A 12,185-nucleotide genomic window follows, 5' to 3' on the forward strand; every position below is an offset into this window, starting at 1 on the left:
AACATGCAGTTTGAAAGATGAAAATTGAATTTGCAAATAAATATAAAGTCTCTATTTTCTTCTGAGATGATACCTTCCAGAAAAAACACCAAACCTAGGCTTTACAGAACTCCTTTGCCTTTCGTCAGCAAGCTTCAGCTAACTATTCGTGAATAAAGTCCGAGTGTACATTTCCTGAAAGTCATTGCTTTGTAAAACTTCAACGGTTCCTCCTCCCTCCCTCCCGTGTTAAAAGCCCAAAGTTTTGTGGCAGACTGCTTTCAGTTTGCAGCTAGTGTCTGAGATGTGTGGCTCGTTCCCTTTCTGACAGCGTTCCCATTTTGTTTTTAACGGACTCCGATACGGTATTATGGACAAAGCGTATTAAAACACGTTGTTAAAGAGAAACCTAGGCGCTTTTTTTTTTCAGGAAAACTAACTTTCCCGAGTCTATCAAACTAGTTGTGTGGTTTCTTTTCCAAGAAAACCACGATGATTTTCGGATACTGGGACTTTCATTTTATAATCTGTTTCTCTCTCGTCTTTTTAACGGACGCTGTGCCAGGTAAGATTTTAATCTAGTTTTTCACTTTAAACTTATCTATATGTCGTTGGAAGCTCACGACAACATCTTTCCGTGGAACAGAGTCTGTGGACCTTTTTTTCCCTCCCATGTTATTACAAAACTTCAGCTGTAAACTCAGTGCTCGTGGAGGCGGGGTTTTGTCGGAAAATGGGCGGGAATCTGAGGTGGATGGGAATGTGCCTATTCTCTTTGGTTCTTAGAAATCAGTGACGTTAACCTGGATTTGTCACCACTTTCCCAGGAAAAACCCGTCGTTTTTATCTATATTGTATATCTTTTTCTGAATTGTGATAACCCTGCTTTTTATAATTACGAAATTGTTGTTTTTATTTTTTTAAATTACTTTAAAACCAAACAATACAACCAGTATAGACTGAAAACATTTCAAGGGGCAGAGGTGACCTTTCTGTGGTAGGGCACAGCACTGGCCTTATGTGACCCAACTATAGAATAGAGGAAATGGAGATGACTAGTTGCTCATAGGGCATTTCCCTGCTTTATTTTTATTCAGCTAAAGGTAAATGAATGACTGTGCCGGGTGCTGGAATATTTTAGCTCTGTTACAAGTCTGTATGAAAAGCAGCATTAGCGGGCAATAATCCCAATTCCCATGGATCATGGGTTTAGGTGCCATGCTCAAAGTCTGTTCAGCCATGGACTGAGGAAGGAGACAATGCTGTTTGCCCAATTTTTCATATCCCTTAACTCTCTAGATCATTGGTTCTCAAAAATTTTAGTTCAAGTACCACCCATTATCAAAACAAAACCTCCTAGAACCACCTACGAGTCTTACCACAGAAACATGTGCGCGTATGGTTCTTCCTCTGTTCCAGGGGCATAAGGCTAAATCTTGCTTGAATTTGTTGCTTTTCTTATTTGAATGCTTTAAACAAAATTAAAGATAATTCTTTAAAATTATAGAGGGGATACAAATAACTAAACCAAAAGTGAATGTGTTGAACACAAGTATACATTTATGAGAACAAATTTATGGGAAATAAATGTTTTGAAAGAAATAAAAATGAGTAGAAATTAATTTAATATCTGTTGTGCTTCAATTTAATTCAATTCTAATGATGCAAAGAATGGCCGCGCTTTCCTTCAGCTGAGCATTTTCTTCTATATTGTTTTCATGTGTACAGAATTCTCGCTTTGTTTCTCTTTCTTTTTGCCTCTGGAATTAGACTTTCCGGGTTCCAGAGTATTTCTCATGCTTGGTATCTGCTCGTTTTTATTTTTTTCATTCTGCTTTTTTGTAATGAAATCCAGGTTTCCCATGTATGCCTTTGCTGAATTTCTCAAAAAACTGGGCGATTGTGTTCCCTTCCCAGAAAATGTTGGGTAACACGAGTATATTTTTCAAGGTCATTTGGTGTACCACTACTTGCTGCTTTATGTACCACCAGTGGTATGCGTACAACAGTGTGAGAACCACTGCTCTAGACAATTACTGACACACTGATTATTATTAAGAAAATTGCTGATTTAAGAAAATTGTATTTTTAATTGTCTGGCTGCATGTTGTTTTATGTTACATATTCTTACTTTGTTGCAGATGAACTCCCTCAGCCAGAAAATCTGACTCTATCATGGAGCACCAAGCGTTTCTCAGTGACAACAAATTGGAACAAACCATCTGGTTTAGAAGCAGATTGTACAGTGCTCTACGAGATACATTTTTATTCAGAGGTAAATATTTAGTGTTTTGAAACAAAGTTTAGGTTTCTTGATACCTTTTAATAGCTGACATAAAATGGATTTGTAATTTGTTACGTTTCCTCTAAGGTCATTAAAGCTAATATAAAAGGGAAGGGTTTGCAGATAAGCAGATGGATACATTTGTAAGTTATTTTGAAGAATACCATGTGTGCACATCAGCTAGTCATAAATTCCTCCTTACCACAGAAATAGCTGAACAGCCTAAACTTGTCTGCTGCCTCTAGTTTTACCCTGGGGTAGAGTACATTTATGACATGGAAACAAATGCCACCCAAATTATTTGTGGGTAGCATAGAAGTGTATTAATGTATAATTTAAACAAAGGCATCAAGGTGTGATATAAGTGTACACGTTCAGGTTTAATTCAAAGCAACACACGTACTGAATTAACCATTTTTAGTAATTACACCCAAAAATGTTTAGGACCAAATAACAAAACTTAAAATATAAATAATATTTTGCATACTTCCTGAAGCCGGGAACCAATAAAAACCAATAAATACTGATATTCATTCATAGAGGAATACCCTCTGTGTTTATATTCATGAAGACATCTCTTGTTTGCAGACTCTGACAATAATACATTGTGTCTTCTTCTGTTTTATTGCCTTGACTATATATCATCAGGGTTTTTCTTAAGAATTCTGTAATCCACTTGTCTTCCATGGTCTTCCAGTCTTTTTGGTGTTGCTGAGCTCACCAGTTCCAATCTCTCCAATAGTTTGTTTATTTTGGCCTAAAGAGACCTTCCCTCACATGCACTTGGGCCTCATATTGAGAACTCTCAAGAACAGTTTCCTCATGCAAATTCAGTGACTGTAATCAGCTCTAGACCTTTTATGGTTCTTGTGAAACAGGCTGCACCTGGACATGGAACTGCTTATCAGTCAACTGCCTACGTTTGAGCCTGTGAAAATTGAGGGACTTTATAAAATGTCTGTAATGTACTGATCACATAATGCAATATTTTGTTTTTCCCTTTGATTTGAAGCTGATAATCATAATCTTCACTTAATTAATTAATTAATTAATTAATTAATTAATAATTAATATTAAATTCGTTCAAATCCACTGGTGATGTACAAAGGATAATTTATGGAAATTAATAAATAAATATACAATGCTTCAAGACGATCTGTATGTAATGGGATGAGCTTTATTAATTTGCTAAAGCTAACTGAAAACTATTTTTTTTATTTTTGTTTGCTTGTTGAAAATGTAGTTGAGTGCATTTGTGTTTCATTTGTAGATCTCTTTTAACCCAACTTTATTGTATCTCTCAAAAAAGAAATGCCCTCCCAATGCAGCGGCGGTGGAAAAATGGCGAGTTAAAAATGTCAATCACTGGTGGTACACTGATGTGAATGAAGTGTGTGTCAGCATAACTACAATTCCCGATAAATGCGGGAACAAGACTCAGAGCAAATCATTACTAAAGGACCTCTCTCGACCTCAAGGTAATTACTAAAACTAACACTGGAAATGTATTCTCACTTCCTGCATGCCACACATTTGTAGGTGCATATATGCTGAATGTGGCGTATTGTTAGTTTGCCGCTGTGTTGTTTGCTTCTTGAATTTAGTATCACATTAATTGTCATCTTAACGAAGGTTGTTTACTAAATGCAATGCCTAAATATAAATGTAACTTGGCTACATTAGCACAGGCATGTTTCTAACCAAATGTTTCCTGTCCTCCTCTAACATTTTGATTTATTTGTGACATACAAAATATAAGCTTATATACAGGGCCATGCACATATTTTTTATTATTATTATTTATTTATGTTTTAAATATAATTTTTAAGAAAATTGTTTCCAATATTACAATCTACATCAGTTTTTCCTGCTGCTGTACATCTGAGGCATAACGAACAGTATTCAGAATGCATGACATTTTGAACATGTATTGGTGTTGTATCACCTCTTCTTTTAACAACACTGTGAACATTTGGGAACTGAGAAGATCAGTTGCTATAGTTTTGAAAGTAAAATGTTTTCCCTTCTTATGTCACCCTTATGCACAAATCCACCCCAAACCATCGTGGATGTTGTCTTTTGAACTGTGAGCTTTCCTACGTTGCCTCAGATCATTTTAAGTGAGCTCGGGTCCAGAGAAGGCAGTGGAGTTTCTGCTTTGTTTTTGTGAATTTTAACTTGCATTTGTGGATGGATGGATGCAGCATACTGTGAACTGTGTTCAAAGACAGTGGTTTTGAGACACGTTTCTGAACCCATGACATGATTTGCCTTATAGAAACTCTTTGTAATTCGGTGCAACCTTAAGGCCCAAAGACCACTGCTAGCTAACATTGGTTTTGGGCCTTGTTCATTGCAAACAGACTTCCCTGGACTCTATACAAATCTTTTAATGATATAAAATATGGTCCCACTTTAGGTTGAGCAACACGATTCTTGAATTGTTGCACTATTTGTCTCACAGACTGGTGAAATTCTCTTCCATTTTACTTCTGCTCTTTTTGTAACCCAATCATTTCACTGAAATGTTGCCAAATTTACACATCATTGCATTCTGGTTTTATGATGTCCCTCCATCTTTGGAAATGGAGTTTGTGCATAATTGTTGCTGTTTTTGTGCGCATAGCCTAATGACATTAATCTTGACATCTTAAATGGATAATTCTTTAAAGGCATAGTGTTATTCCACATAATAAACCAAATGAGGTTCTACAAACATGACGGTCAATTCCGTTTACTCCACTGGCTCATTTTAGTAGTGGGGCAAAATGTTTGCTGGATGAATAAGAGGCAAAAGGTTCTTAATATTAATACAGCATCGACCCAAAAAGAAATGATCCAACTTTGTTGAACTGCTGCTACACAAGGCAAAGAAGGATAAAGAATTATGAACAGCTGCTTCATAATATGCTGTCAGTGATGGGCCTTGGATGCTTACTACCTGTCTCAGCACCAGTGCAGATATTGTACTCCCTGGAGTTCCCCAGTGGCAATGATCACTTTTACCAAGATAATGTGCCCTGCCACACTGTGCTGTGTTTACATAAGATTTTGGAATACGATGAAGTGGTTGTGGTCTTTCCCAGGCCCCAAAATTCCCCAAAGTTCCCCAAACATCTGTGAGATGTACTGGAACACAGTCGGTCTACAAATGGTTTTGCGTGCTAACGTTTATTTCAGACACCATAGAACATCTTCAGTTGATGTAGAGTTCATGATGCCTTTGGCAAGTCAGAGCTAATTTAACAGCTGCTTTGATTCCTTGTTGTTTGAGATGTACTACATGGTTGTCATAGAATTGGCTGGTTACTCACCCACTTGCACTAACTCATTTTAGAAAATGCTCCACACGGGGCGCTATGAAGTGCTCTGTGTCAGTGACATCTTTGTACTGTATAATTTCACTTGTACACTATAAAACACACAAGCCTGTATTTAACTCTGAACACTTTTACAGGTGTAGTGAAAGACTTCACTTGTGTTTATTACTCTGATAAGAAGATGAACTGTACCTGGACCATAATCAGCAATGCCTCTAATCTCCAGCTCTTCTACGGGTCAGAATGCTTGAAAAAATTAATGATCTTTCCTCCTTGTTCCTTCTTGTTATTTAATGTGCATTTGTTTTTTTTACTTTTAATACTCTCTTCCTTTTTTTTCCAGACCCGTTTTTCTTGTCTTATTGTATATCTTTTAAACTCTTTTTCCTGGTTGGGAATTTTTGCCTGTGTCAGACATTTTCATTTTGTTGGCAGTTGATGCCAGTTACTTTCATATCACACGCCCACTTAAACTTCTTTTTACTCTTTCTTTCATAGAACTAACCCAACAAACTTAAAGCCATGTGTCTCTTATAATGATACTGGATCCACAAGGACAGGCTGCTACCTACACGATGAAAAGTTTTTAGAAGGTGACACCTTCTTTATTGTTAATGGAACTCTCAAGGGTTTGCCCATTCAGAGCAACTTTATACGGAAAATAAGTAATTTTGGTAGGTGTTTTTCTATTTAACCCTCTCTTTGTCTATTTTTTCTATTTATATAAGTTAACTGTTGTTATCATTTTATTGGCATTCATGTGTATATAGAGTACATAACCTAAATGCTGTGTCTGCATTAACACATTTGCAATCATTTGAAAGTTGTTATAATCTTACAGACTTATTTCAAAGGTCATATATAAAAATAACTCTCTCCTCTTTCTCTCTCTCTCTATTTCTCTCTCACAGTGAAAATAATGCCTCCAAAAATTCGTATTACTAGGAATGGAACACTTCTTCGTTTTCAGTCCAGTCCACCAGGGTTTAATAAACATTGTTGGAATTACGAGTATTTGTACAGAAAATGTGACGAGGTAAGATTTCTCTGTTGGGGTGGAGTCATTTATATCATTGTTTACATACAGAACATAGTGGCATATAAAAACATATCAACTCCAGGTGGAAATACAAAACAAAGCACACAATATAAAACATAATAACACAATTTAACATTTTGTTAAACATAAATAAAAATAGAATACGATGAAAATCATTTTCAACATATATTCAATTGAATACACTACAAAGACGAGATATTTAATATTCAAACGGATAACTTTATTGTTTTTTTTGCAACTATTCCCTCATTTGCAACACGTTCCAAAAAAGTAGGGATCGGGGCATGTTTACCACTGTGTTACATCACCTTTCCTTTTATCAACACTCAGTAAGAGTTTGGGACCCGAGGACACTAATTATTGAAGCTTTGTAGGTGGAATTCTTTCAGCTGTTCAACAGTTTGTAGTCTGCTGTCGTATTTTGCGCTTCATAATGTGCCACACATTTTCAATGGGAGACAGATGTGGACTGCAGGCAGGCCAGCCTAGTGCCCACACTCTTTTACTACGAAGCCACGCTGTTGTAACACGTGCAGAATGTGGCTTGGCATTGTCTTGCTGAAATAAGCAGGGATGTCCCTGAAAAAGACGTTGCTTGGATGACAGCATATGTTGCTCCAAAACTTGTATGTACCTTTCAGCATTAATGGTGCCTTCACACCCCCATACCATCAGAGATGTTGGCTTTTAAAGTTTGCGCTGATAACAATCCGGACTCCTTTCCCTCTTTGGCCCGGAGAACACGGCACCTATGATTTCTAAAAAACACCTTGAAATGTGGACTCGTCAGACCACAGGACACTTTTCCACTTTGCGTCAGTCCATCTAAGATGAGCTCGGGCCCAGAGAAGCCGGCGGCGTTTCTGGATGTTGTTGATATATGGCTTTCGCTTTGTATGGTAGAGTTTTAAGTTGCACTTGTAGATGGAGTGACGAACTGTGTTCACTGGCAGTGGTTTTCTGAAGTGTTCCTGAGCCCATGTGGTAATATTCGTTACAGAATGATGTCAGTTTTTAATGCAGTGCCATCTGAGGGATCGAAGGTCATGGGCATTCTGCAATACTTTCAGAGATTTCTCCAGATTCTCTGGATCTATGATATTATGGACTGTAGATAATGAAATCCCTAAATTCCTTGCAATTGTACGTTGAGAAATGTTGTTCTTAAAATGTTGGACGATTTGCTCATGCAGTTGTTCCCAAAGTAGTGAACATTACCCCATCCCTACTTATGAACGTCTGAGCCCTTTGGGGAAGCTCCCTTTATACCCAATCATGACACCTACCTGTTTCCAATTAACCTGTTCACCTGTGGAATGTTCCAAACAGGTGTTTTTTGAGCATTCCTCAACTTTCTCAGTCTTTTGTTGACTAGTAGTGCTTTGTAGTGTATTCAATTGAATATAGGTTAAAAAGGATTTGCAAGTCATCGTATTCTGTTTTTATTTATGTTTTACACAATGTCCCAACTTCATTGGAATTGGGGTTGTATTATTTATCTTATAAACCATTGTCACTGAAAAACTGAAGGTAGAATTCTAATTCCAAAGAGTATAGATAAGAATTATGTCAAAAATATAGATTGTATGTGCAGTATTATAAAGTTAAATAGTACATATTAAATAATGGTAACAATTTAGGTTGTGAATCTTTGTGCCTAGGATGCAAAAAATCTTCGTGGGGATGATGATTGGTCTGCTAGTGTGGATTATGATGAAGCCTGCCGCTACACTGTTCAAGTACAAGCAACGTATAACTGTGGAAAAGGAAACAGTAGCATGAGCTTACCTGAATATTATGGTATACCTTTTATGGGCTCACTTAATTCTTTGTTACATTTATGATTGCAGTGATGTACAGTGATTTGCCTGTCAGATTTAAAATTATTTTCTTGTTTTCTTATTGTTTCCTACATTTCTACACTTATTTTTTACTTGAATGATATATACACTGTCAAAATAACTCTCACTGTGATGGTACATCTGGCTGTCACTGTGGAGGCATTCTTAAGTATATATTCAGGTATATATTCTATAAGGAACATAAATGTACCATTTTCTATTATAAATGTTTTTTTATTGTATTGATTCCTACATTCATTTTATCTCTCGGACAGGTATTAAGTTATTTTGTTTTACACAGTCCTATAATGAAAAAGGAGAGGAGAATGTAATGTTTAGGGAACAAAACTGTTATTTAAAGTCACTGTTGTATCTTTTAAAGTTACATTTACACTGTTTGTACCTTTTAGTAATCAATAATCTACTGTACCTCCTCTTTCTGATAGTGTGTAATGAATGAGTTTGGATGTAATTATTGGCAAAGTAGTATAATTGTATGATTATTGATTACCTTCTTAAATGGAAAAGCCCTTTCTGTAGGCCAAAAGCTTGATTCCACAATACATTTCACTGTAGTCTATCATATCAATGAATTTTAAAACTCAGGATATATTAAGTCTGGTATTTGAGATGGTTAATATCTAAATGCCATGTATGCTTTTTCTGCAGGTGAGAATAGAGACCTGAATTGGTCATTGAAGGTGACAAGTATAGTCATTCCAATAGTCGTGTCTTGCTGTCTTATAGTTGCTCTAGTTCTCATTCGAAGGTAAAATTCACAATTTGGAATTTGTGCTTAGACGTAATTTGAATGTTAATTGCTTAAAATGACTAAATGTTTCTTCTTTGCAGACACAAGGATTACCTTTTCCCCAAGATTCCTGAACCATCAGCGATGTTCAAAGATATGTTTAATGGGAATAAAGACAAGGTAATTCATATGTTTACTCATTTAATTTCTACCTAAATTGCAAGATCATTCTAGTCCTGTTCTGGCCCGTATTTAAAAGGCTGAATTACCACATTAAACTATGTTCCCTTTACACCCTGGTTAACTGGCCGTTGTTAAACTTGTGTCGCAATATACACTGGTGCACACTAGTTTACAAATTAGTGCTTGGTCAATCTCCACCTTACTTACAAAACCTGTTGCCACCAGTTTCTGTTAAGTACAACACCAGGTCCTCTACTACCATCCAACTGAAAATCCCCAAAACAAACACCACTTCGGCTCCTTGTCTTTTCCGTGATCTGCTGCTAAAGACTGGAATACACTTCAGAAGGCTTTAAAGTTAGAGGTTTTTAAGTGCATTAAAAATATTTGTACTGACACACACACCTGCTTTGATGATGGTTAGAGGATCAGGCTTGGTACCGAAAGGTCGCTGGTTCAAAGCCCCAGGACCGGCAGGAATATCCATGGCTTGCACTTGAACAAGGCACTGAACCTCCAAGTGCTCCCCGGGTGCCAGGGATGGCTGCCCGCCGCTCTGAGTGTGCTTTCGCAGCCCTGTGTGTGTGTGTTGCCACAGATGGGTTTAATGTGGAAGACACATTTCGTTGTACAATGACAAATTATTGCACATTATACGTGACATTATAAGCTGACTTTTTTTTGTTCTTTTTGTTGTTGATGTACTTCTTTTCCATCCAACAGCTTCTGATACTTGCCAGGCTCTTATTTTAAGAATAAGAATATGTTTGTAATTACTTGCCTGGTTGAAGTAAAGGCTAAATAAAATCAAATAAAATAAAAACACACGAGCCAAATTAGCGTTTTTAATATCCGGGGCACAGTGGGCCAGCATTGCGTCAACCTTTTCAGCAGTCTCCCACATCTGCATGCTGTCTGAGTAGCACTTCATAAAAGGAGACCTCAAAATTTATTCAAAGTTTTAGATACTATATACAGTTTGTAAACTGACTCTCATACTAATGGTACCACAACAAGCAAAAAGGACTTGATTTTAGCTTTTTGTTGAGGCTGATGTGCTTTAAAGACATTTGTGTCCCTTCCTGTACCATAGGGCCTAGAAGATGCCAAACTGTACGTACCTACTGAAGACATGGTGGAGAAAAAGATCAGCTTGGAGCCTGAAATTACGTTCCTGCACATTGAACCATAATAAAAAGTTGTTGTCCCTATTTAGAGTGATGTATAAAAGCTATTAGAATGTATTGAGTCACTTCACAAGAGTAGCTAGGGTAGTGTTTATTTTCGCTCTGTTTATGTCTCATTTTCTTTTCCCAATGTGATTTTCCACAAGGGAACTGACCTTGAGATACCCTATATGGCCAAAGATTGGTTGACACTTGATTTTTTTAAAATAGTTCTTTGGAATAGAAATACTTTAATAGGAATTTTGTCACCCCCCTATCAGCAGTGACAGCCTGTACTCTTTTGGAAGGGCTTGATGCTATATGTTGATATTGCTGTGAGGAGCTTTAATACCCTTGTAGCCCATATTTGGCACTGGTTTTGGTGACCTCGGGACTGTGTGCAGTAGCTCCAGACGATCCAGTTTGATTTTTTGCTTCTCTATGTGAACTATACAAGCTGTGTGTGTGTGTGTGTGTGTGTGCACGTGTGTACGTGTGTCCACAACAGGATCACTATAGTCATTAATTATGAGGGTTGTTTACAGACTTATATACTTAGTTGACTTTAGTCTGATCTGCATTTTCATTTGTTGGAGAGAAATGTCACAGTTAACTACATCTGGAAATGTGGTGGGACAGCACAAATCTAAATTTATCCACCCCAGGTTTCTTTGATTTGCATAGATCTGTTACATGCTTGCGACACCAGAGCTAAGCATTCAAGGGCAAAACAAGAATGTTTCACATCTGAAAAATATTTTTGTTTATAATTGCACAGTTAATGTGTTACTTTATAGCTGGCAGCTGGCCTGTGCTATTAGTGGAAGAGTGCACTTTTCTATGAACAGATTCATACCTGTTAGAACCTGAATTTGTAGACCATTTTTGCTACCTTTATACTGTGTATTGCTATATCTCTGAGGTCCACTTATGATGTTTAACTGTGTTAAAGTACCAAAAACGATCACTGGTTTTGTTTACGTCACTATTTCTCAAGGACTGTTAAACCTTTTTTTTACTGTGTCTTTAGGACCAAATTATATGAATAAGGACTGTATCCTGGTTTTTTGCACTGTTTGTTGACTTCTATAAATATATTATTTTATAATTATATATTTATACACAATGTGTTTAAAATCTTTAAACACAGCTTTATATATGCATATTATGAGTGGCACCAACTGGAGAGTGAATTGTAAATTCTGAAACTTTGTTTTCATACTACTATATTAAACTTTTTTTTAAAAAAAAGGAAATTCAGATTGTGTTTTTTGAGAAACATGCATGTAGAATAAGACATGTATTTATGTTAGGTTACTAGATGTATATTTATATTATGTTACTAAAGATCCCCACCAGTGAAAATCAAGTTTATTTTATATATTAGTGTGGAGATGTTTATAAAACAATTATACGAATATAGTCTCAAATGGATGGATTCAGTGGACAGGTTTTCTTATGGTCATTCATCGTCTGTAACCGCTTATATAATTCAGGGTTGCGGTGGATCCAGAGCCTACCCGGAATCACTGGGCCAAGCCAGGAACACACCCTGGAGGGAGCACCAGTCATTCACAGGGTGACACACACACACTCACACC

General features: G+C 36.7%; 1 protein-coding gene across 1 annotated transcript; it reads left to right on the forward strand.

Moving 5' to 3' along the window:
* Positions 1 to 282: 282 nt before the first annotated feature.
* Positions 283 to 11,800, forward strand: il13ra1 (interleukin 13 receptor, alpha 1). The gene is made up of 10 exons (XM_066681400.1): positions 283 to 544; positions 2,121 to 2,254; positions 3,573 to 3,741; positions 5,721 to 5,820; positions 6,082 to 6,257; positions 6,495 to 6,619; positions 8,305 to 8,443; positions 9,154 to 9,253; positions 9,337 to 9,415; positions 10,512 to 11,800. Exons 1-10 carry the CDS (start codon positions 472 to 474, stop codon positions 10,608 to 10,610), a joined length of 1,194 nt encoding a protein of 397 aa, XP_066537497.1. The 5' UTR covers positions 283 to 471; the 3' UTR covers positions 10,611 to 11,800.
* The last annotated feature ends 385 nt before the right edge of the window (positions 11,801 to 12,185 follow it).

Source organism: Hoplias malabaricus, chromosome 9 (genome assembly GCF_029633855.1).
Source record: "Hoplias malabaricus isolate fHopMal1 chromosome 9, fHopMal1.hap1, whole genome shotgun sequence".
NCBI classification, from domain to species: domain Eukaryota; kingdom Metazoa; phylum Chordata; class Actinopteri; order Characiformes; family Erythrinidae; genus Hoplias; species Hoplias malabaricus.

Bases quoted from the DNA above. Each gene is read 5' to 3' on its own strand.
- il13ra1 (XM_066681400.1), top strand. From the start codon at position 472: ATGATTTTCGGATACTGGGACTTTCATTTTATAATCTGTTTCTCTCTC. The intron at 2,255-3,572 runs GTAAATATTTAG...CTCTCAAAAAAG, and splicing joins AGATACATTTTTATTCAGAG to AAATGCCCTCCCAATGCAGC. The intron at 9,416-10,511 runs GTAATTCATATG...CCTGTACCATAG, and splicing joins TTAATGGGAATAAAGACAAG to GGCCTAGAAGATGCCAAACT.